The 23316-nt window shown below is 50.1% G+C and overlaps 1 protein-coding gene across 5 annotated transcripts in view; it reads left to right on the forward strand.

Annotated features, from left to right (window-relative positions):
- ETS1 (ETS proto-oncogene 1, transcription factor) overlaps positions 1 to 23316 on the forward strand; it is a gene marked incomplete at both ends in the record, with an annotated part of 64554 nt that overhangs the window by 33606 nt on the left and 7632 nt on the right. For 3 of the 5 annotated variants that reach the window (XM_079545714.1, XM_079545715.1, XM_079545716.1), the window contains 5 exons: positions 13379 to 13498; positions 14169 to 14369; positions 17666 to 17743; positions 17868 to 18116; positions 20990 to 21250. In XM_079545714.1, the coding sequence (XP_079401840.1) occupies positions 13379 to 13498; positions 14169 to 14369; positions 17666 to 17743; positions 17868 to 18116; positions 20990 to 21250 (909 nt within the window). The remainder of the gene's footprint in view (positions 1 to 13378; positions 13499 to 14168; positions 14370 to 17665; positions 17744 to 17867; positions 18117 to 20989; positions 21251 to 23316) is intronic. The other 2 variants (XM_079545717.1, XM_079545718.1) reach the window with 2 other exon arrangements.

Raw genomic sequence — 23316 nt, forward strand, 5'->3', positions numbered from 1 at the left:
GCAGGGAAAGGTTTAACGTAGGGGAACTGAGGCACAGGCCGCTGGATCCAGATACTGGGAGCACTTTGTTTCGTGCTGCTTTTTCTTTCCTGTCAGCATCATCTATCACAGTAATCAAAATGTGGCTTTTTGACCCACATGAAAGTTTTTTTTTTATAGGTAGACTGCGTGTGTTTGTGCAAAACTGCTCCATTTTGGTCAGTGCTCTGGAAGCTGTAGAGCAGCAAGTTTTTTTTTTGTTTTGTTTTTACCTTTTAGTTTTGAGAAATTGTTTACCGAAAATGTGAACCATCATCAGAAGTAACAGCAAAAGCTGAGCACCATTGGCTTTTTCCACTGAAAAAATTGAAAAAAGCCACAGCGGAGCACGTGAAGCTCAAGCTTTTTTTACACAGCATTGTGAGAAGCGGTTTCCCAACACAATCCCAAGTGCTTTCTCTTTTAAAACACTCAGAGCCTGTTATGCAGCCTCTTGCCTCTCCTAACCGCTTGGCTGAGGTCACCAAGTACAGTTCATCCTGGTTTGCAGCTGGGCATGGGAAGAACTCCTTCATCCCCTTGGCATTGCTTGGGGCGTTCTCCAGGATGGGATATGGAGATATCCAGGCTAAGCCTCACTTAGTGCTGTCCCAGTGCTGTCCCTGCTTCTGGGCAGCTTGGTCCTGCTGTGGGGCTGGGAAAGTTTCGCTTTCCAACGTCATCAATGGGCTTTCAGGGCTGTCACGGTAGCTGTGGCCCAGCGGGGCACTGAGTCACTGGCGCTGTTTTCCATCCCTTTAAGCGGCTCCAGATTTGGAGCTGGCTCGAGAGCTTGTGACTTGAAAGGCCCCGGCCGTGCGTGTGTTCTGCCTTCAAGCTGGATGACTCTCGCGTGTTCCTGCGTTCAAACGGCTCAACCCCGAGCAGCCGTTGCCATATGGATCCTATAGAGTGACCCGGCAGAGGGGTGGGTTACGTCAACAGGGCGAGGAGGGATGGGGAAGCGGGGCTGGGTGAGCCTAAGCTGCTTGGCATCTCCGGGTTGTGTCTGCTTTGGGAGCTGCTGGTCCCAGGCATTCATTGGATATCCTCGAAAAAAGGAAACAAAATCAAAAGAGGGGAAATGTGGGAAAAAAAAAATCCAGAAGAAAAGCAAAAGGGATGGATAGGGATAATGTGCCTTTAAACAGCTGTGTGTAACCGCTCTTGCTAATGGGGTGACTAATTCCATGCATCGCAAAGCAGCAGCAGAGCCCGCTGCCAAGACGTGCGCGGGGCCGGAGAGTCATTGCTGTGTGCTCCCTGTCCCCTCCCTGCCCTCCTCCCCCCCCCCAGGCAATTAATTTACTCATCTGGAGGGCACAGCCCAGCGATCTCTTGACTCAGCAATCAGGGGCCGATGGGAGCCGTGGGAGCAAATTCCAGGCAAGAAACAATCTCATGACTTGTCTCGGAAAAGATTGCTCCAAAAAGATCCCCTTACGGTCACGGAGCTCTCCATGCCCGCGCCTTCGTCAGAGCCCTGACGAGCTTTGTGATTGCCCAACTTGGGGGAGCGGGGCCAGCCTGGGGAGTTGTTGGAAGTTTCTTGCTTGGAAAAGAGAAAGATTTGCTTGGAAAAAAGAAAGATTTGAGACAGCGAGACCGTGGAGCCGGTGCCTGCTCCCCAGGGCATGGGGGTGTGGGGCCACTTGCCAGGGCAGGGAGCCCAGAGCTTGGCTTTGTGTTGCTTTTTGGGTCATTCATCCCTTTTCTTCTCCCACTTCCCAGGGTTTTTAAAACCCTTCTTTTGCCTGCAGGCGATTTGGAATCTTCTGTCAGTGTTTGCTGGCTGCAGGCACCAAATTTACCTTCAAATGGCACCATGGATGACTTATTTATTTATGCTTTTTGGCCTGCTTTTTCTTTTTTCCAAACTATGTGCCTCTCTTTCCAGGCCATTTCCCCAGTGAGCATCATGTGAGCCCCATTCCCTCTGAGAGGAGCGCAGGGTCTGTGCCCCGTGCTTTCCTGCTGTCTCTGGGGATGCTCTGAGATTAGACCAGGTTGCTCTTTGCACACTTCAGTTCTGCAGCCTGGCCCCGTGGGTGGTAGCCTCATCAACCCACATTGTGGCTCAGGAGCAGTGACCCAGCCCAAAGCTGCAGCATCCCAGGGCTCATTACAATCAGTGGAGGATTCCCAAAGTTCCTGGCAAGGGCTTCTGGCTCCTGAGTAGCCGAGTGACACCCCCACTCCCTTCTCCATTTGCATCTCTCCTAACAGCCTCTTGGCCTGAGCAGCCGAATTCAATCAGCCCTTTCACCATCTGCTCCCAGGCACTTCTGCTGGGGAAGGCTCAGGGCCAGCGAGGCTGTAATTCCTTAATAGCTTCCGGATGCTGCGCATGGAGTGGATGCGAGGGCTGCGAGCATCTCAGCCTCTCTCCTCCCATCGCCACAGCCTGTGCGGAGGTTTCTAAACTCAGGGCTTCCTCTGAGCACCCCCAGCCCCCAGCTTATCCCTGCCATCCCTTTGCTGTCCCACCTGAGGCCAGTAGGTGACATTACCCTCCCCTTGACCATCCTGGTGCTGGGATGGGGATGGCTGAAGCTGATGGGGCAGCCCAGCATAGTTTTGGCTGCCTTCCCCTGCTCACTCCCACCTTCCTCCTCTTCCCAAGGCTTGTCTGGCCCAACTGCTACATTGGTCCCTGGTGGGAATATTCCTAGAAGTCAGAGCTGGAGGAGAAAAGCTTCCTGGGGCCGCTTGGGAAAACTCTTCTCCTTGGGAAAGCTCTCCTCAGTGGGGTTGCTTGTTCACCTGGAGGCTTCACAGTGCAGCCTGAATGGTGCAGAGCTCTGAGATCATCCTGCTTTTTGGGAGCCCTGGTATCTGAAACTGTTGAGAAGCATGGAGGAGGTTTAATCTCAGGGCTGTTCTTGTACTTAGGAAAATCCACTTGTTCCTTGCCTTTGTTTCCTTGTCTGCTTCCAAACACGAACAGCAGAACTGTTCCTGAGATGTTATGAAATGCAGTTGGTCTGGCAGCAATATTTCCAACGCACTCAGTCCAGCATGGTCTGCAGAGTTTTGCTTCCCAGGTTTTTCCTAGGGCTGTTTCTGACCTCCATCCCTGGAGGAGCTGAAAGAGTTCACCCTTGGGAATGTTTAAACTGAGGTGAGTTAAGGACACGTGTGGTTTCTGACTGTGGGACGGGGCAGACAGTGCGGACCTCATGCTTATGGGTGATGCTTGTGGAGATGCCAGCTGGAGGTGCCTGGGAACACTTGCAGTCTGTAGGGTTGCATTGGTGGAGTGCTGTTCGGGGAAGAGGAGAGGCTGTTTGCTTTGAGGACTTTCAGCCCCTTCTATGTAGTTCTTTCTCCTCTCTTTTAAATGCTGCTGCTCTGAGAGACGCAGTTAGCATAGAGGAGATGCGTGGGCTGTGATGGATGTTGCTGGCTTAGGTTCTTGTTTCAGCTGTGGGGGGCTGTTATGTACAGTTTGTGAACCACATTCACAAGGAAGGATACGATGCCTTCAGAGCCATCAGGGCACTTGCAAATGCAAGTCTTCATCAGAAGTGCTTCCAATGCTGCAAAGGCATAAATCCATACACAGTGCAGGGGGGTGAGAGGTGTATGGATTGCTGTGCTACCTTCATCTCTTGGCAGAGCTGGCTGTTTGTTCTAAAGAGTTGACAATAACTTTGTTGATTACAAAGATTGACTGTCTTTGGTTTAATGTGATTTAGAGCAACCAGTGCTGAGATAAACCAGCTGTGCTCCGACCTCCCAAACTTAATGTGGTTGCAAAAGTCTGTGTGATTATTTGTTTGATTTGAGAGAGAAATATGCTCATCTCTCCTCTCCTCCTTTTGGAACTGTAAAGCTGGGCAGCTCAGCCTGATGCAAAAGGACAGACCTGGCATCTTCATGTCCTGTGATGGAGGCAGAGAAGGAGGAGGTGACACAGCACGATGGAGAATCGGTGGTGACTGCACACCTTGTCCCCCTCCACATGTCCTCTGCTTGCTGAGCAGAGCTGAAATACTCCGTGCTGCATAGAAAAAAAAGGGGCTGATATTAGAAATAGGGCCTTCTCTGGTGAGGCAGCGGCCGTCCCTGCGCAATCCACAGGGGATGTGATGCGCTGCGACTTGCACCGTTGCATTGAGCAATGGTTTCTTCTGGGCTTGGCTCTGTGTCTGCCTGGCGCTGCCCTGGAGCTAAGGGTTGGCTGGGGAGGCTGCGGAGGTGGGGTGGGATGGGCAGCAGGCAGGAATCTGCAGCTGCGGAGCTATGTGGCAAGCTTCACCCCCAGAGTCTGTCGCCTCGGGCAGCGTGTGCGCTCAGGAGCTGACCTGCTGCTGCCTTCTTTGCTGGCAACTTGGTGCTTTCTGCATCGTTGTATCACATGGAGATGTCCTGTGCTCCGTGGTGCTGTCTGAGGCCCTTTTTGCTTGTGACTTATGAGCACTTCTTACTGCATGTACACTGACAAAGTGCTCCCCGTAGCAGGTCCAGTCTTTTCTGCTTCAGCAAACATGCTGGTTTATGGAGAAAGAGCTGGTGAGTGGAGGAGAGCAGCTTTGATGTGGAGAGGGATAGTCTGGGGGCTAAGCGTCATCCTGGCTCGAGGGCACTTCAGTCTGTGTCCTGCCATGTGGTCCCCACGTGTCTGGTGTGACGTGGCATCGATGCAGCCTGTGGGCAAGGGCTGATGCCAGCACACAGAGTTTACACAGAATTGGGGCTGGGCTGATAATCAAGAAGAGGTTGGGGAATTCCTTGGGACAGATTGGAGGGGAAGGAAAAGAAAGGAGGGACTTGGCTGAGCAGCTGCATGCCTCATCTCATTCTGAGGCCAGGAGAACTCCGGCTGCCTTTTAGGACTGGTCTGGCAGAGGAGTCCCAGCAGCAGGAACATCCATGTAGAGCATCTTCATGGGAAGTGCTTTGTGTCATGGTGAGGGACAGTGCTAATGGTGTTTGGGCACAGAGTCATTTCATGTGACTTCAGATATGCAGTGAAACCATCTCCAGCTGTGAGGTCATGCATAGCTGCTTACAGAATGTTGGCACAGCACGTTCTTCAGGTGTGCTTAAGCAGGCTTGGTGGGTTGGAATCTGTTTGTGGGGTGATGAAAGACCTAAACATGACCAAAAGTCTCTTTGGCCAATATCCCTGCAGCGGGGGGACAGCCCTGCCAAAATATCTCAGCCTTCCCTTTTCACACTTCCTATCCTGACAGCATCTTCCTCACACAATGTACTGCTGATTAACCTCAACCCTGACTTGCAAAATCGCTGCTGGCTGTCTTCTGGGAGATTGTCATGTGAAGTGCAGCATTGCTGTGCCTCCTGCAGCAACCAGAGCGAGTGGCTGGAAGCAACAGAGATGGGTCTGTCTATAATGTGTCCATCCACGTGTCTGAGAGATGAAGGAGAGCGAGATTAATATCTGAAGGAGAGACTGCTTGGATAGGGAGATATGCAATCTGAGCTGCTAGGTGGGGTTATGTAGCATCTTGATTCAACCTGCGTGTGCTCTTGTAGACCTGAGTAACCACGTCACAGCACATGATGCCTGAGCATCCTGCTCCAGGGATGAACCCTCTGTCATGTCACTGCAGCAGAGGTGTCCCAGGTGGCATCGCCATGGGGATGAGACCAGCACAAGTTGTTCAGCAGCTTCCTGCAGGGAAGTGTTGGATGTGTGAGACAGAGGCTACTATCTGTTCCCTGGAGCTCCCAGCCTTGGTTTGCCTTGGGAAGGGCAGCTGCGTGAACCTGAGGGGTCATTCAACCTTACGGGGTTTCCACCCTAACCAGCAGAGAGTGAGGAATTTCAAGAGGCTTCTGGGCCCAGGCGTGAGCCATTCGAATACCTCAGGCAGCCATCCAAGAAGCAGATGAATACCTGTTGTTTGTTCAGTCGGTATCACTAGGTTTGGGGAGGGTGTTTCCCCCCCTCCCACGGTTGCTGTTGAGCAATTAGAGCTTTGCTACTGGGACTCGGAGTGTGAGAAGCTGGGTTTTTGCCGCTTGTTTGCGGAGGAGCATCTCCCTGAGCTGAAGCACTGATGCAAGGCTGCTGCCACAGGCGTGACCTGGCCTCGCTATTTACACTTGACCTCCTTTCAGCCAGGGCTGGGTGTCCATTACAGGCTTTGCTGGGCCCTCCCCATTCTCCCATTAGTGTGTGTGCCTGTGCATGGGATTAGAGCTATTTAGCAAAGCGGTTAGTGGGAATTAGAGTGAATTATCACGGGGGAAGAATTTCCTATAGGAGAGAGCAGTTTCATTGGAGGTAGAGAGCATCCAACCCTGCAAAGGAGGCAAACCATCTTCAGCGGCTCATGTGATGTTTGTATGGGGAAGCAGGGGGAGAAGGGTTTGACCGCCCAAAAAAGAGTCTTGGACTCCCAGCCAGGAGCCTGGAGACACGTGGATGTTGTGCAATGCTGGTTTGCTGGCTGCAGCCTCATTTAGGGCAACACTGTTACAGGTTGTCCGGCGAGGTGATGGATGCTCCATCCCTCCAGACACCCCGGGTCAGGCTGTAGGAGCTCTGAGCACCCGCTGGAGCTGTGGGTGTCCCTGTTCATTGCAGGGGGCTGGGACCAGATGGCCTTTAGGGGTCCCTTCCAACTCAAACCATTCTGTGATTCTATCCCAACCTCCTGCTGTGGCCAGCTCCAAAGTGCTGAGCTGGGAGCTCACCCTGCACATATGTGGGCTTTGCAGAGGTTGCACTAAACCCAGACCCTGTGCTTGGGTCTGCACCTTCATGAAGGGCTCACACAAGTTTTCAGCAGTGAGGCTCAGAGATGTGAAGTGAGAGGAGCCGTTGCAAAGCTGATTCATGGGTGCTTGTTTGCAGGGGGCTCACTGGGTTAGCAGAGTTGCTGCATCTAAACCACTGAGATCTCGGTGGAAAAACCTTTCTGCTGCCTTCACTGGCTGCTTTGCATAGTTTTGATGAGTGTCGTTAAACAGTGGCCACATCGAAGCCCGGAGGTGGCTGTAGGTCCTGGGTGCTCCCTCTGCTCCATCCATGCTCCCTCCAGCAGCTGAGATAAGGAGGATGCAGTGAAGCCCTGCACCAGGGGAAGCCTGACTTCCAGTTCCAGAGCCGTGGGTCCTGTCCTGCCTGCTGAGCTGGGGAAACTTTCTCATCATCGCAACAAGCGTTGACTCAAGCCCTGTGGTTTTGCTGAGCTTCAATCCAGGGCTTTGTCTCGTGCTTCTCCCCCTTCTCTCCCCCACAAACACCAGGGAGAAGCGAGCCCCTGTGAGTGCAGGGGATGCCGCTTTCCCAGGGTCCACATCCAACACCCACAGCATGAAACTGTGACTAAGGGAATGGAAAGAAACTCGGGCAGCAGGCGAGGTCAGCGTGGTGGTGCTGCTGTTTGGGTGGCGGTGAAGCATCCTCTCACCTGTCGGTGCTGCTGCCTGGTCCATGGCCAAGAGATACGAGCCAAAGCCAGCACTGACATTTGGATTGCTTTATTTTCCATTTTCCTCTCTTTTCTTGCTGCAAAGCTGGTCCCATTCAAAGTAATCCTTGATGAGATGAAACACCTCAGTGCTACGGCGTGTGAGGATGTGACCTATGGGGACGTGATCCTGTGGCCTAGAGGGACCTTTGTCCCAGGTTTTACCTGGGGTGGTGGCTGGGATATTCTTACATATTTTGTATATTTTTGTGTTGTGAGCAGAGCAAGGGCGGTGCCCACAGGTTGGAAATGCAGTGCTGGGAGGCTTTGTTGAGAGCACAGGGTGCTGCAGGGCTGTGGGCACGGCTGCCCTGACCACGCACCCCGGAGCAGCTCACACCCCTTACATGATGGGTAACAGTTTATCTTAAAGCCCAGGGCTGAACAGCAAGAGCATCCTGACAGCCTGTCCCACCCTCCTCTTAACCTTTCCCATTCCCTGCTCCCTGTGATGCTCCAAGTACAAACTCGGGAGAAACCCTTTTATCTGCGTGCTGAGAGGACAAGTTTCCAGGCCCTTTATTTAGTGGGAGAACTCGCCCCCATGACACGCTGCATCTCCATAAGAAAGCTGCTGAATGCCGGAAGAAAGCTGGCTTTGTTGTTCTTTTTGCAGCGCTAAGCAGTGCGGGCTTTTGGTTTCCTCTCTTGTTTTTCTCTTCAAACCCCGCTTTCATCTCAGAGTATTTATTTTTCACTACTTGAAGGAAAAAAAAAAAAAAAAAAAAAAAAAAAAAAGAAGCTTATTTTTCTTTTTTTAAAAATGTATTTATTTAAAATTAAAATAGCAAATGTCAGTCCCTTTCGTGCCATGCCTGGGAGAGAGAAACATGATGAGGTGCTGCGGGAGGGGTAGAAATCTCAGTGCTCTCTGTCCCAGCATCTCCTCCTGCTTGTCCTTCCTCCTCAATTTTCCCTCTATTCCCCTTTTCTCCCCTGAGTTTCGCTGTCCTTTTGGTTTGAGGAGCCCTAATTGGAACAGGCCGGCTCTGCTCCTGCTTCCTGCGTGGGAGTGAGAGGCTGTGCTTGTGAAAACAGTTCAAAAGTGCAGACAAATTTTTGCCTAATCCTGCCTAAATAAGTGGGGCTCAGTTGGGGTTATTTGCCCAGGAGATCCTGCCCCGATGCTGTGCGGGGCATCTGGGAAAGGCAAATCTGCCCTAAGGGAAAGGGACCTGAAATGGGAGATGTGGGAGACGGTGCCTCTGCCATGCCTCATTGGGGAGCGTGGGAAGGGTCTCAGCTCCCAGCCCCCCTCTCTGCAGCCTCCTCCCTTCCTGAGAAAGATTTCTCAGCTGAACCCTGCCAGCTGGGAGACTTTGGGAATTGTCTTTCAGCCTCCCCATTGCTAGCCCTGCCCTGCTTTGCTCCTGGGGAAGGCTGGGGTGGAAGTCTGTGTGCCATGTGATGAGGTGATGGTGGGCTCCCTGTGGGGTGGAGCAGCTTGGTGGCACAGGGGAAAGCAGGAGAGCAAATGAGTCCTTGCCTCTCTTGCCAAATCTCTGAGAAACTCCTCTCGCTCCATCACAGGAAAATAGGGTTGTGGGGGCAGCACTGGGATGTCCCTGGAGTGGCAGAAGCTGGCACGGTGAGCATGGTCCCAGGGGACACAGCCTCCTAGCTGTGACCTGGCTGAATTGTCCTCCAGCAGAGCCCTGCACAGGTGCTCGTAGGAGCATCCCAGCCAGCTATGGCTCAAGGACTGAGCTCTTCTGAGATATTCGGGCATGAATTCATGCAGCTGTTGGATGCATGGTCCTGGAGTGATTATTTTCTTGACTTGACTCCATGCCAACTTGCACCTTTTCCAGAACATATCCCATGCCTCCTTCAAGCAGTCAGTGTGTCCCACATCCTTGTGATGTCAGCACAGCACAGGACTAATCCCTGTCCCAGGAGGGCTTTCACCTTTGAGAATGGTGTGCTGGGCTCCTGACCCGGTGTGCAACCAGCAGAGCAGGGGCAGGAGGGGCTGTGGGGTCAGCTGGCCCTGCTCTGACCCGCTGGGCATCCATCTGCATGCAGGCTACTGTGTAAAACAGTGGGGACCAAACAAGGACACACTGAGGCTTTTGATGGGAAACAAAGTGAGTGGCTGAGGGGAGTTTAAAGGGGGCATTGACTCCAAGTGGAAATTAGGGAGAAAAATGACTTTGCTCCTGTCCTCCAGCTTTTTTTCTTGACTGCCATTTATTTTGCTTATGCAATCAGATGCTAATGTTTTGACATGCAGCAGAGTCACTTGCATTTTAAGGTCAAAATCCCTAAAGTTTGTAAATCGTAGTGCTTTAAAAAGATCAGATGCGTAGAAGTAGTTTATACATGTGGAGCCTGTGGAGAGCAGAACGCGAGTTTGTCTGGGAGATGAACTTGGTGATGTTGGCCTCTCTGTGCGTTTCTCACAGTCTCTGTGTCTGTTTGTCCAGCACCTACTTACTGCAGTGCCATTATAGAGTGATAAAGGTTGGTAAGGATGTTGGAGGTCCCCAGCCCACCCCACCATGCCCAGTTCACATCCCATTGCTCTGGGACACCAGGGATGGTGACTCCCACTGCCTGTGCAGCCATGCGGTGCAGCACTGCTCTTTCAGAGAGGAAATTGTTCCTAATATCCAACCTGAACCTCCCCTGGCACAACTTCAGGGCACTATCTCCCATCACTAGTTACCTGGGATGGTGGCTTTGGTGTGCATCCTCTTAAGCTTAAAAGCCACATAGGGATGTGATGCTGGCTGTTGGCTACGGCAGGATCATTGCCATCCTTATGTCCATCTGGTCCCCAGGGATCTAAAGGAGGAAAAACAAAGTCTGGTTTTGGGAAGCCTTCAGGATCTCAGGCTGAGCCCCCGGACCTCTCTTTGCTTTGCAAAGCTGCAGCCACTTGCATCAACATCCCTCTGCCTTCCTACCGTGTAAGGAAAATTGCTTATCTCTGCTCTACAGATGCTGGAGATGATGTGACATAATTTTCCAGAGCGCCTGCAACTCCTGTTAGTATTTAAAAACCAAAACATCGTACCCTGCGTGGTGTCCCAGGAGGAAAATCAAATGCTGCTCACTGTCAGTGCAGTGGCAGCAGCAGGAGATGTGGCATCTTGGCAGCACTCTGCACGTGCAAGCCGTGTCAATGAGGCTTTAATGGATGTTGTAAAACCCATCCAGCAACCCCAGCCTGCAGTGCAAGTCCACGCTTGGTTTTTAGGTTTGAATAAGAAATTGCCCAAAGAAGCTGGGGTACAGCAGCTGAGTTTGGTGCTGGGTTTGGTGCATTCCGAGCCCTCCTGTGTGCACGCGTGCATGCTTTCGCATGTGCTTTTGCGGGCAGCAGGAGGTACACAAAGGGGACGTTTTATTTGTGTAAGATTTGATTAAAATCTTGGAGAGGGGTTTCAGATGACAGTGAAAGTTGAAACCGGGGGAGTGGAGCCCGGCCTGCTTTTGTTACCCAAATGCTGCCCTGCTCTGACCTCTGCCCACCCAGCGCTGCAGGCGGTGTGTGCTGCGCAGGGGGACAGAACCATGGCTGTGTCCTCCTGAAGGGTCCTGCAGAAAAGCACTGCTGTGTCGGAGGGCAGGTAAAGCCCATCGTGCTCCCAGGAATTATCAAAGAGAGTGACCTTTCAGTGCATTTAGTATCTCTCAAAGCCAGAATTGAAGTACAAACTGTCCCCCCTCCCATTCTACCCCAGATCACGCAGCCGGGACTCGTCCACAAACACGTATGCATGGCTTCACCAACCCATTTAATGCTGCACACGCGAGCTCTTCTATAGAGGCGGGATGCTGCTGACTAAAATTAGGCTTTGCAGATGTTTGCAGGTGTGGGGCTTTGAGGCTGCCTTGTGTTTTGAAGAAGTTTTAAGCAGTAGCTATGGTTTAACAAGAGAAAAAGGTTTCGATTCTGAATTTTCCCAACGCATCTTGTTTTAAAGGAGAAACCTCGAGATGTGTGCTTTGGTTTGGCTTTGGTGCTCACCTTATGGAACTGTAACCCTATCCAGTGCTACTGAAAAACTGCTTCACTGGCTCTGTGCAAACCCAAATGCATGGACCCATCAGTGACAGATGCTCCTTTGCATGGCAGCAGGAAAAATTTAGCACTAGCAGAAGCCCTGCTTGTGGCTTGCCTAAGGAGGTCATCTGTGTGCAGGTTTTTGCGAGTGATTCAGTGCAAAATGGGGTTGGAAACGTTTTCAGAGCTTGCCTCTGACTCAGCTTCCCATGGCCGAGGAGCAGCGCTCTGCTGTTGATGCGGCCGTGAGGGAGCAGATCCATGGGTGGTCCCCATAACCACAGAGCACAGCCAGCAGAGCATTAACGTGTAACATGAGGATGAAGGGAAAAGGGCACCAAACCACTTTCTCCCAGCATTATCTCAAAGCCAGCAGATGGAGAACAGAGATATGCAGGGTGCCTGCTCGTTTTTCTGTGCCCTCCTCAGCTAAATCCAGTAAATAATGAAGTGTAATTTGCCAAATAGCCTTTGATTGTTATTATTTGCTTTTGAAGGTCCTGACGGTTGCAGCGTGGCAGGCAGGCCTTGATTTCTACAGCAGGGCTGGGGGAGGAATGGGGCGCTGGGGCTGAGAGCAGGGCTACCTGGACAAAAGGAATGGGAGTTTGGAGCAGTGAGCTGGGAGCTGGGAGCTGGGCACATGGATGGCTTTGCACATCTGCTTGGGGGTGAGAAGCGGTGCAAAGATGAAGGCAGGAGAGCAGCTCTGGTCTGGGCTGCACTCGGGATGCTCTCAGCGATCCTTGAGAGAGGAGCACTTTGAGGATATGTGGAGCATTAAATGAGAGCTTAATGCAGAATGATAGTGAGCCAAGGTGCCTTTGCACAGCACGGAGAGCACTTTTGAGGGCTTTTGAGATTCACATGAAAACACCAAAAATTTGCGCTCATTGTCATTTTTCCACTGAGAACAGTTTTCATTGAAAAATTCCTGATAGGCTGCAGAGTGACGCTGGCCTCCGGCAGAGGATTTACAACAAGACTGACAAAGTTCAGTTGTTGGAGATGGTGAATATTTGAGGCTTTCCTTCACCACAAACGATGGTTTTCAGGAATGCTTGAAGTATGTGAAAAAGAGCCAAAACCTTTATTCAGATTGAGGTTTTTTTTTTTCAAACGATTGCTTTTGTTTATGGAACTGTTTGGCTACAAATTACCACCTCCTTCCAAATAAATTAGCGAAAGGGAAGAAAGGAAGGCAGACCTTTGCTTCTCATCAGGACTGGCTCCAAGGCCCTTGGCCTGGCCCCATGCATCCCATGGGGCGGCTGTGCATTGTTCGGTGACTCACGGAGCGCCTGGGCTTTGCATGATGTAACTCTGTGCTCATGTGGGATTTTCCAGCTCTTTGTTTTCCCTCCCATCCTTGAATGGCTTTTCTGCTGGTTCTCCATCCTGCCTCATCCTGCTGTGGCCCTCCTTTTTCTGGGATTGATTGCAATTCTTCAAAATGACTTTTCCTATTGCTTTGGGCCAGGATGCCCAGCACTGAGGCAGGCATTCAGAGATGCTTTCCTTCATGCTTTCTTGTTCAGTCTTGTATAGGACTCATGACCCAGCTATCTCACAGGCTTCAGAAGCTGGGATGATGGTGATGCTGAGTGAGCTGTTGTCTGTGATGGTGTCTTATATCACCATCAAATTTCCAACAGCACATTCAGGGCTGGCTCACAGGGAGACCACACGCACCATGTAGCCAAGCTTGTCAGACATGGCTTGTGTGCTGGTCTGCTTGTGGACCTGCAGGTTTAGGTTTAGGGCTAGAGACTTGGAGTGTGAAAAATTTCAAAAGAAGCAAAGGAACAGTTTGCTTGTTTTCTGACAATTCAATACTGTGCAAACCGTTCTGTTGTCTTTCCCAGCCCTTATGATTGTTTTTCTCTTCTGATGCTTTCAGATATGGAATGTGCAGATGTGCCTTTGTTAACCCCCAGCAGCAAGGAAATGATGTCTCAGGCACTGAAAGCCACCTTCAGTGGCTTCGCAAAGGAGCAGCAGCGGCTGGGAATCCCCAAAGGTAAGAGAAGGCAGCACAGCTGTGGTGGGCACAGAGGACAAATCCCCCACCATGATGCCACAGCAACACGTGGTGCCCATCCTGTGGTACTGCCTTGTTTCTTGGCAGTTAAAGCTGGAAGAATCCAGACACACAGGCAGAACCTTTCAGTACCACTTGCAGACTGCACCCACCCAACAGATTGCGCCTGTCTGTCCTGCTAACAAAGTGAGATAACCTCTAATGCCAGACTGCTCTGCAGCTTTGTTGAGACTGCGAGACTTGTGTTTGCAAATCACATCCACTGTACAGGGAAGCAGCTGGGATGCTTTACAAGAGGCTGATAACGGGGGGAAAGCAACAAGATGAAGGAGTGTGTGGGAGAAGGGGTCAGAGAACTGCCAGGATTTTTATAAGTCCCAAAGCTCACTCCTGCTATGAAATATGTCTGCAAACATGGCTGATTCAAACTTACTCTGCGTACAGTATTCCCCCACCACGTATTGCCTTTTCACCAACAGATTGTCAGTCTCTAGAGAATGATGCTGTGCAGGTGCTTATCCACTGGGATAGATGTAGATGTGTCCTGTTTTCCTGGGGAAAAGGCTTGTGGTTGCTCATTAACAGATCTCTCCTACGACCCCTTGTTAGTTGCTCATTGACGGATCTTTTCTGCAACCCCTTGGTGCAGATCCCCAGCAGTGGACAGAGACACACGTGCGGGACTGGGTGATGTGGGCAGTGAATGAGTTCAGCCTGAAGGGAGTGGATTTCCAGAAGTTCTGCATGAACGGAGCTGCCCTCTGCGCCCTGGGCAAGGAGTGCTTCCTGGAGCTAGCGCCCGACTTTGTGGGAGATATCCTTTGGGAACACCTGGAGATCTTGCAGAAAGGTGAGTCCTGGGGTCTCCAAGGGGGATAGTTTGTGTGCTCCTGGTTCCTCTGCTTATGGGCTTTTCCAACGAGTGCGACGTCCTACTTGGGCTGCAGTCCCAGTCAAAGCAGCTTTGAAAGCTCAGCTTTCCTGTAAGATTTCAAATGGGCATCGCAGCCAGTAGTGGGCAATGCAAATCCTGGCGCTTGTTGAAAGAGGAAGGGAACACCCTGTTCATGCAGGGACGCTCTGCCTGCCTGGAAATGGCGGTGGGATTTTCCAAAGCATTCTTCCTCAGTTCATTTAGCTCCCACTGTGAATTTTACTACTTCCTCCCGTGCAGCAAGGTACAACAACATCACCAAAATCCCACACTGACTTCCCAGTTGCAATTGGAAGCGGCTTTTGTTTCTTGTCTAATGAGTGTAATGGCGTTTAGTTAAGTGTGGTCGTATCCCACACAGGAGGGAATGGTGGAAATCATATCTGCCTGTCCCTGCATACACGCATTTAAAGGAATTAATTTTGGTTTATTCGCAAGGAGTGGGGGGGTGTCACACGTTGATTTTTGGATGTTAATTTTGATGGTGTGCAGCATTTTCCAGCTCGGATGGTTCCTGAAGAGGGAAATCTTAAGATCCTTAATAGAAAATCTCCTGTAGCTCATTTCTGTGCAGAGCTACGTGCTCTTCTGGAACACCCCCAGTGCTGCTGGGCTGACCCTGCGTGCCTGTACGTAGGCCTGAGCTGGTGGCAGGAAGGGGAGGGGGAACAAAGTTATGCCTTCCAGGAAACCATTGACAAATGGATGTTAATTGCTGATTACTAATTTTACTGCTACCTGTGGTTTGCAGAAGGTAAACATGGCTCTTCCCAGGGTCAGGGCATGACGGGCTGTTTTTCTGCTCTTTGTTTGACTCTGTATCTGTTCAGTTCTTCTCGTTTTGCATGATTTTTAATGAGTGGTTATATCAACAGCATGCAGTTTAACCAAACAAAGCAAAACGTTGTGGTCAGTCCTATTTCTATTTGCTCTAAGCCATGGCTTGTAACACAGCTCAGCCTTCCTGCAACCCACTGGAGAGGGATGCAATGTGCTGCAGCTTCTGGCTGAGGCACTGGGCTGGGTCTGGTCCCAGCTCTGCTCTTCTTGCAAGTTCCCTAAGGTACAGTGAGGAACTTGGTGCTGTATTGCTCGCTGTCAAGTAGGGTTCCAGTTTCCCTGCAGCACTGACAGATGGATGTTTGGATGCCACGGTCAGGAGGATGCAAAAGGTGTGAGATAGATAACGGCTTTTACAAAGAAGCTGGAAATCTTTTGTACCTACTGCAGATTTTCTTCCAAGAGGATGGAAAAAAATAAAACACAGTTTATTTGTCTCAACACCACTAACATAGCTCTGGGAACCAAGAAATCCCCATTCTGTGTTCAGCTTTGTTAGTGACTTCATCACTTCTTGTTTAAGTCATCTGAGCCATAGCTTGGATGGTGGGTTCTTCACACATCTCCCAGAGGGGCAATATGTGTGAAGTATTTGGAGAGTAACTGAGGAGAGCTTCCAAGAAATAACCAGCTTCACTCCAAGGATTAATTCCTCTTCCCTGGAAGTCATGAGACTCATCTTACTGGTCTCATATCTTCAGGCCCCAGTCAAATCCAGGTTCTGTTGTGCTGGTGTACAACATCTCTCCCTGTGTGAGAAGAGATGTTTCTCTCTGCTTTGCAGCTGAATATGTGAAGCATGAAAGTGAAGATCACCATTCCCATAGGTTCACCTACAGAGCCACACTATGGGTGAGCCCACAGGGTCCTCTCGCCAGTCCCCACTTCTGGCACCCATCACCTGGTCACCTGCCATCATCACCCAGATCTGGTGATGCTGAGGGTGGTGGCTAACCCCGACGTGCCTGGCATTACCTGTGGTGGTGTGACTGCTGGAGTGGGGTCGTGCTGGGACAGACTGTGACCCTGCTGTCCTCCTGCTAACACTCCTCCCCTTGTGAGCTCTTTCCGAGGGAGTGACTCACGGACCACAGCCTGCTCAGGGTTTAAAAATGGCAGCAGATGGGCGACTTTTCCCTGCATGGATTTGGGTATTTTCGGGCCTATTTTTCCAAATTTCTTCCTAAAATAGCTTCTTCAGTTACCAGCAGTCAGCAGTGCACTCCGCTTGACTGTAAGCATAGCTGAAGGTTGCTCTCTTTCCCTGTGGTCACCCTCCCTGCCCCTTGGCAGACTCCGTGGGGAGAAAAAGAGCATTTCTCATTAGGTCTCTCTGTTTGCACAAAACCTCCTTTTGTTGGAAGATATTTTCCACCCCTGCAATCCCCAGGAGAGAGGGCCAAAATTAGGCTCCTTGCAAACGAACGTGCATTATCTTCAGTTTGCTTCTTTATAGCCTCAGCAGAAATAAATATAACCCAGAGTTGTTGGTGCATTTTATTTTTGTTACCCTCTGCAAAGAAAAAAAATAATCTCCCATGCTGCTATCTCTGCCCGCGTGCCGTACTGGAACGAGTAAGGTGTTATTGGAAAAACTGGTCAGGAGGAGCAGTGTGGCTTTTAGGTGGGAAAGCAAAGTCAGTGCTGAGGCTGGGAGCAGGAAAGTGCTCCGAAAGAGCAGTGGAAAATGGGCAGTCTGCTTTGATGTGATGCTTGCTTGTTCCCAGTGAACCACGCCTATAGAAAGGTCAACATTTGTGGTGCTGCCCATATGTAGTCTGAGCAGTGTGTGTTAGGGCTGGTTAAAGGAGAGGATGGCAAAGCTTTGAGTTGGGATCCTCTGCCTTCGTCAGGCGTAAGGTGAAAGGTGCTGTGTGCACGGGAAGGTAGCATTAATTTAATGTTGTAGGGGCTGGTTTTGGTCTGCATTACGCACTGACTTACATCTACCTGGCCTAAAAATAGAGAGTTTTCCAGGACAACAGCTGTCCTTGAACGGTGGTCTTTTTCATAAAACCATACATGTAACCACGTGAAGCAATTTTGTAAAGAAAGAAACTGATGAAATAAAGGATGCAAGGAAATTATGTAACAAGCATTGTAGAACCACCTGGAGCCGTGGATAGAGAGAACTGCTAGTTTGTTTTGTTTAAATTTGTGCGTCTGCAGCAACAGTTCCCAAAGGAGCCTGAATGTATCAAGCATGTGTTTCAGTGGTATATCAGCACTTAACTGCACGTTTCCTTTGAACGGCCTGATTTAACCCAGGCAGGAGACCTTTAGGACGTTTAGACCTCTGTGTGTTACAGCATGCTTTGCAAAGCATGATGTGTCTATGGGCATGTGACAGCTGCTTCCTTTTCTCTTTGCAGAAGAGGCAAAACCGTACCCAGCAAATGGAGTGAATGCAGCGTATCCAGAATCCCGCTACACTTCAGACTACTTCATTAGTAAGTCCCAATTATTGTTATCATTACTGTGCTTCCAGGCATAGAAGGGCCACCTCCTACAGGTGTCTCTGCATCATATGAGGATTGCTTGCTTTGCTTTCTGAGCCTCTCATCCTGCCGCCAGGTTATGGCATTGAACACGCACAGTGCGTGCCTCCCTCCGAGTTCTCCGAGCCCAGCTTCATCACAGAGTCCTACCAGACCCTCCATCCCATCAGCTCGGAAGAGCTTCTGTCCCTCAAGTATGAGAACGACTATCCCTCAGTCATCCTGCGTGACCCCGTCCAGACGGACTCCCTGCAGACAGATTACTTCACGATCAAACAGGAGGTGGTGACGCCGGACAATATGTGCATGGGACGTGCCAGTCGAGGTATGGTTGGGCGTCTCTCATGGTTTGCTTGAGTTCTTGCTGTCTCTGCTTACATGAACACGAGTGCTGCCTTCCCTTCTGCAGGAGATGGTCCTTCATGAGGACCAAAGCCAACAGGGAGCCGTGCGATACCAGTAATGAAGCTGTTTCCCAACATGTGTCGTTTCTGGGGTTGAACTCCCGGAGAGTTTCTCTGAAGGCTTTGAACCTTTCCTGCCTTTCTTTCTGGGGAAAACAAGAAGGTCTTTCTCGTCTCCACTCCACTGCTTGTTTTTGCATCTGCAAAAATGTGGCATTTCTTGCCCTGCACTTTGATGTCAAACTTGAGTGAAGCTGAAAAACGCTTTTTGGTTATTAGGGAGGACAGACTGCTCTGTGGTTGTAGAAATCTCACTTTCCTAGAAAATCAGGCAAAAAAAAAAAAAACCAACCCACAAATCCTTCACAAGTTCTCATTAGGAATTACTGTGTACAGCTCTGGAAGTTTTTACACTCGATGATCCAAAGTCTTTACCATTACCTCCACTGATTGCTTTGAATTTGTATTTGCTTGAACTGGTGATCTGTCCCATTGAAGCCAACCCTTTTCTGTCATTCTTTCATCTGTGTCTTTCACTCTTCTTGGACTTTTTCTTAACACGGGTGATTTCCTAAGAATTCTCATCGAAATGCAATGACTCGGGGATGCTTTTGCAATTGTATTTTGAGTGTGTACCTACAAAAAGCCTAAAAAGGCTCCAGGGAGTGAAGAAGGAGCCCTTCACTCAGCACTGGGGTCCAAAGGCCCTGGCATTAGTTAATGCTACTGATTGCTGTCGAAGAAGTGCAGCACATTGTGGGTATGCTCACACTGGCACTACATATAAGCAATGTAGAATGGCCTTCGGGTGGCATAAATCCTCCCAGAGTGCTATAAGGAAGCTTTAATGTAAACCAGAGTCCAGCTTATTTATATTTACAGACATTTCCACCTCCCACTCTATTATAAGGTTAATCATTCGTGAAGTCAAGCACTTAAGGAAGAGAGACATTAGGGTGAAGGTTTTCCAGACAGTCGCACTTTGCTTTGCTTTGTGTGGGCATTAGAAGTTAATTTTGTGGTTCCAAGAGAGGTTTTTCTGTCTGCCTTATCAGTGAAGGTGTCTGGTTGGAAAACAGGGCTGTCAAACTCCTTAACAAATTTCTCCTGAGTAGGTGCAAGGCATGGTTTGCAAAGGCTCACAGCTAGGTCAAATTTGGGTGAATTTTCAGTGAAATGACACAAGTCATGGCTCTAATGCTGAAGCTGTTCATCTGGCAGATCGCTAATTCTTTATCTAGAAGAGCTTGTGCCTTGGTATTTCCCAGAGAAGTGGTTACACCAATGAAGGAACTTGCACAGAACTGTGATATTTTCCCCTCCCAGGATTCAGGAATTGGTCACATTTTGTAAGTTCTCAAAAAACAAAAAAGAAAAAAAAAAAAAAAAAGAATTTGAAGTGTGCATATCGCCAGGAGAATCATTTTGAAACTTGGACTCTCTAGCAGTAACTAGAAGGTATCCAAGGGGGAATGATGGATGTCAGGCTGCACTGAGTCTCATGAAGTCATGTGAAGGAGAAGCTGGGCCTAAACTGGAAATCCCAGCTTGTAAGATCAGTTCTTTTGCTTGAAGATGGAGCATCTCTGTGGGATGAAGAGGGAGATGCCTGTTGCTGAGGCCAGCAGTCAGGGCAGAGCTGCCTTTTTGGCATATCTCCACACCCACGGTAGTTGTGTCTTTTTGCAGCAAGTGCTCTTCGAACTACAACACAACAAAGATCTGCGGGAGCGTGCCAGCGTCCTTCCACGATCCCGTTCCCCTGTGATTTACTATCTGGGCCCAAGCTGCGGGTAGCTCTGCCAATGGAAATTTCTCCAGGAGTTCTTGCACAATCCCAGCAGCTGTTTTTAGCCCGGTTTGGGAAGTTAGTGAACTTGAATGATCCTGTTATGCTCTCAGTTTGTCAGTAAAGATGTTGAGCAATTGGCAGCGTGAGGGAGATCAGAGAGAGCAATTTCAGTTTGTTCTTTGTATCCTTTTTTAGCTCACTGCTTTAAGTACACAGGGTATACTTGTGCCGTTCCTAGTGGGTGTAAATCAGCATGGTGCTGCTGAGGATCTGGCCTCTCAAGTTCTGGTCTTTACTAAAAATACCCTGGAGAGCAGTCTTGATACAACCCAGCTGTGCTCACCTTACCAGAACTGGAAAAATAGCTGTTTGAGCTCTCAGACTTTTGCTCCCTTCCTCCATCAAATCGCTGCTGTTTGGGGATTTGGGGGTTGAAGTCGATTGTAACATATGGCAATAAAAGGCTGCTGTAGAGTTTTGTAGGAAACATGAAAAGCAAAGAAGCCGGGTGTCCTGTGCCCTTGAATAAGCCTGAGCAGTGCTTACATAGGACTGGCAGTTATAATATGGCAATCACTGCAGACCCGTATCTTTCTGCAGCAAGAGGCTTTGGAGGGCCCATGTTTAGGCCCTGAATATCTGTCTAAAGTGGATTATTTCTCTGCCATTGCCTTTTGGAAACAGAGGACAGTTTTCAGAAGGCCCCAGGCACCTGTCTTTGGTAGAGAGTCAAGGCTCTGGGCTTTTTTCCCTAATCCTGCCTGCCTTGCTCTGCTGCCTGATTTCTAGGGCTCAGAGAGCTCTGCTCTTGAATTGCAAAGGTAATGAAGATATCCTTGTTTCAGGGCTTGGATTTGAGTTGTATGGTGTGACACAGCCCGATAGCAATGTTTGCCTGGCTGCCTTGTTGTAGGCAAGCGAAGCATCCTTCTCATGACCACATTGACTGAGAGCATCCCTGTGTTGGCCAGGCACCTCTCACATTGCCTTCCTTCTCACCAGGTAAACTGGGTGGCCAGGACTCCTTTGAGAGCATAGAGAGCTACGACAGCTGCGACCGCCTGACGCAGTCCTGGAGCAGCCAGTCCTCCTTCCAGAGCCTGCAGCGCGTCCCCTCCTACGATAGCTTTGACTCGGAGGACTACCCCACCGCCCTGCCCAACCACAAGCCCAAGGGCACCTTCAAGGACTATGTTCGAGATCGGGCTGACATGAACAAGGACAAGCCTGTCATTCCTGCCGCTGCCCTCGCCGGCTACACAGGTAGGGTTGCAGCCCTAGGAAAGCAGCTCTGTGCTCTGCACTTCATGGAGAGCCTTTGTGTCAGGAGAGGGCAGAGCCTCCAGGGTCTCTGGGTTGCTCTGAGTGAGGGTTTAGGGGGTCAGCCTGAGGCTTTGGGCACAGGGACTCCAACCCTCATGTAGGATCTGAGCGCTGGGCACTTGTGTGTTGTTTAAGCTGGATGCCTCCTGTTGACTTTGGTAGGAGCTGGGGTCTGGTGAGCTTTGTTGAGAACTCAAAGAGAGCCCTGGTTTCCCCACTGCCACTTTCATGCAGTGCACTGGCCTCTTGCTTGTGGTTTCCCACTTCAGGCAGGACTGGCTGTGTTTCAGCATTGCTATGCATGATGCAGAATGATCTTATCCCCTTCCAGCAGGGAGGAAGGAACTTTGTTTTGCTTTTTGTGCTGGTGCGAGACAGGGATGGGATACTGCCAAAGTAGATCCAAGCATTTTCCATTCCCTGCAATGAGAGAGATGAGAAGGTGATAGACCATGGGAACTTTGTGTTTTTACATGATAGTCCCCCCTGCAATCTGGCCATCTCCTTTCTTCATGGAAAGAAACATGGGGTCAGGCTTCAAGCCAATGTCGAGGTAATCCTTTCCAGTCATTCTGTGCTATGTCATTTCCCTGTAAGACAGGTAATGTTTGCAGGGCAGCCTTCTGCCTGCTCCTTCCCTGGTTCACACTGATCCCTCCTTCTCAGCTGGTAGCAGCTGTGGCCCAGAGGAGCCAAGCAGTGGAAATAGTTGTGCAGATAAAAATCATCAAAAGGTTCAGAGCAGATCCTGACATGTGACTGTCCCTGAAATCTCCTCCCACACACAGCTCATCTTCAGGCTGAGACTGAGTTTTTGTTGGGGGTAAATGCAGAGGGGAGGAGAGGTGGAGAGATAATTTTAGGATGTGTAGAAAAGGAAGTGGTTTGTTGCTACAGCTTTAGTTAGAAAGAAAGCTCAACTCGGCCTTGCTGAATGAGCCTGTTTTGAGCAGGTCTATGCAAAATAAAAGTGTGCTCTGCCATTCCTGAATGGCTTTTGCTGGGGGCTGTGGTGGGGAGAGGCGTGAGTGGTAGGAGGGGCTCTGCCCCAGCCACGGAAGTTGGAGTTCCTAAGAAAAGAGCCCAGGAGTGCTACTTGCACTTCTTTTTCCTCTTTTCCTCTGATAACACCTTTCACTGGGGCTGTGGAAGTGTGCAGGGCACCCATCACCTGGGAAGCAGCTCGGCTGCTGGGGTGGGAAGTTTCCCTCCACGTTTGCTATTGCTCATGGAAGCGGAGAGGCTGCACTCCCAGCTCCCTCTGCAGCGAGGAACCAAAGCTGGGGCTGGACCCGGTGCTTGGCCAAGGAGCTTAGCACCCCAAAGTGTGTCCTTGGACTCTTGCCACAGGGAAAGTGAGGCTTTGGTTTATGCAGTGCCAGAGCACACTTCCAAATGCTTTTCTCTGCATAACTTTTTCCCTTGCCTCGTTTCAAAGCCTGCTTTGAGCTGGGAAGATAATCCCCTGGCCCACGCACTCTGACATGATCAATAAGTTTTTTCATTGCTTTACTTGAAAAACTTTAAACAGAGGAAAATTAGAGGTTTCCAGGAACACCAATCACTTGGAAATCCTTCAGTCAGAGCACCGCTTTCTCCAGAGGCTGCTGAGTAGTTATTCAGAGCTGAAAGTGCCCCTGCCTGCATTTACCATGGGGAAGAATCTTTGGACTGACAAGCTTTACAAATGTGTGACTCTAGGAATGTCCTCCATCCCTTTTTAATGTCTACTGACCTGTCAGCACCTCATATTTCCTGTATAGAGGGAGCCTAGCATGGGTGCAAGGCGAAGCCAGGTTGCTCTGAAAGCAGGTCACAGTGAGAGCGAGTGAGAACATGCTGTATGACGAATTGTAGGAGAACTTGGCCCTCTCGAAACTGTTCTGCAGTAGTTTATTTCTGGGAAGAAATGAAAAAAGTAAGGCTAGCCATGGAGAAGTGAGGACCTCTCATTGGCCAGCTGAGAAGGGACGGTGGGGACTCTCAGACAGAAGTCCTGGCTTCTT

This window comes from Tetrao urogallus (genome assembly GCF_951394365.1).
Source record: "Tetrao urogallus genome assembly, chromosome: 22".
Taxonomy (NCBI): Eukaryota; Metazoa; Chordata; class Aves; order Galliformes; family Phasianidae; genus Tetrao; species Tetrao urogallus.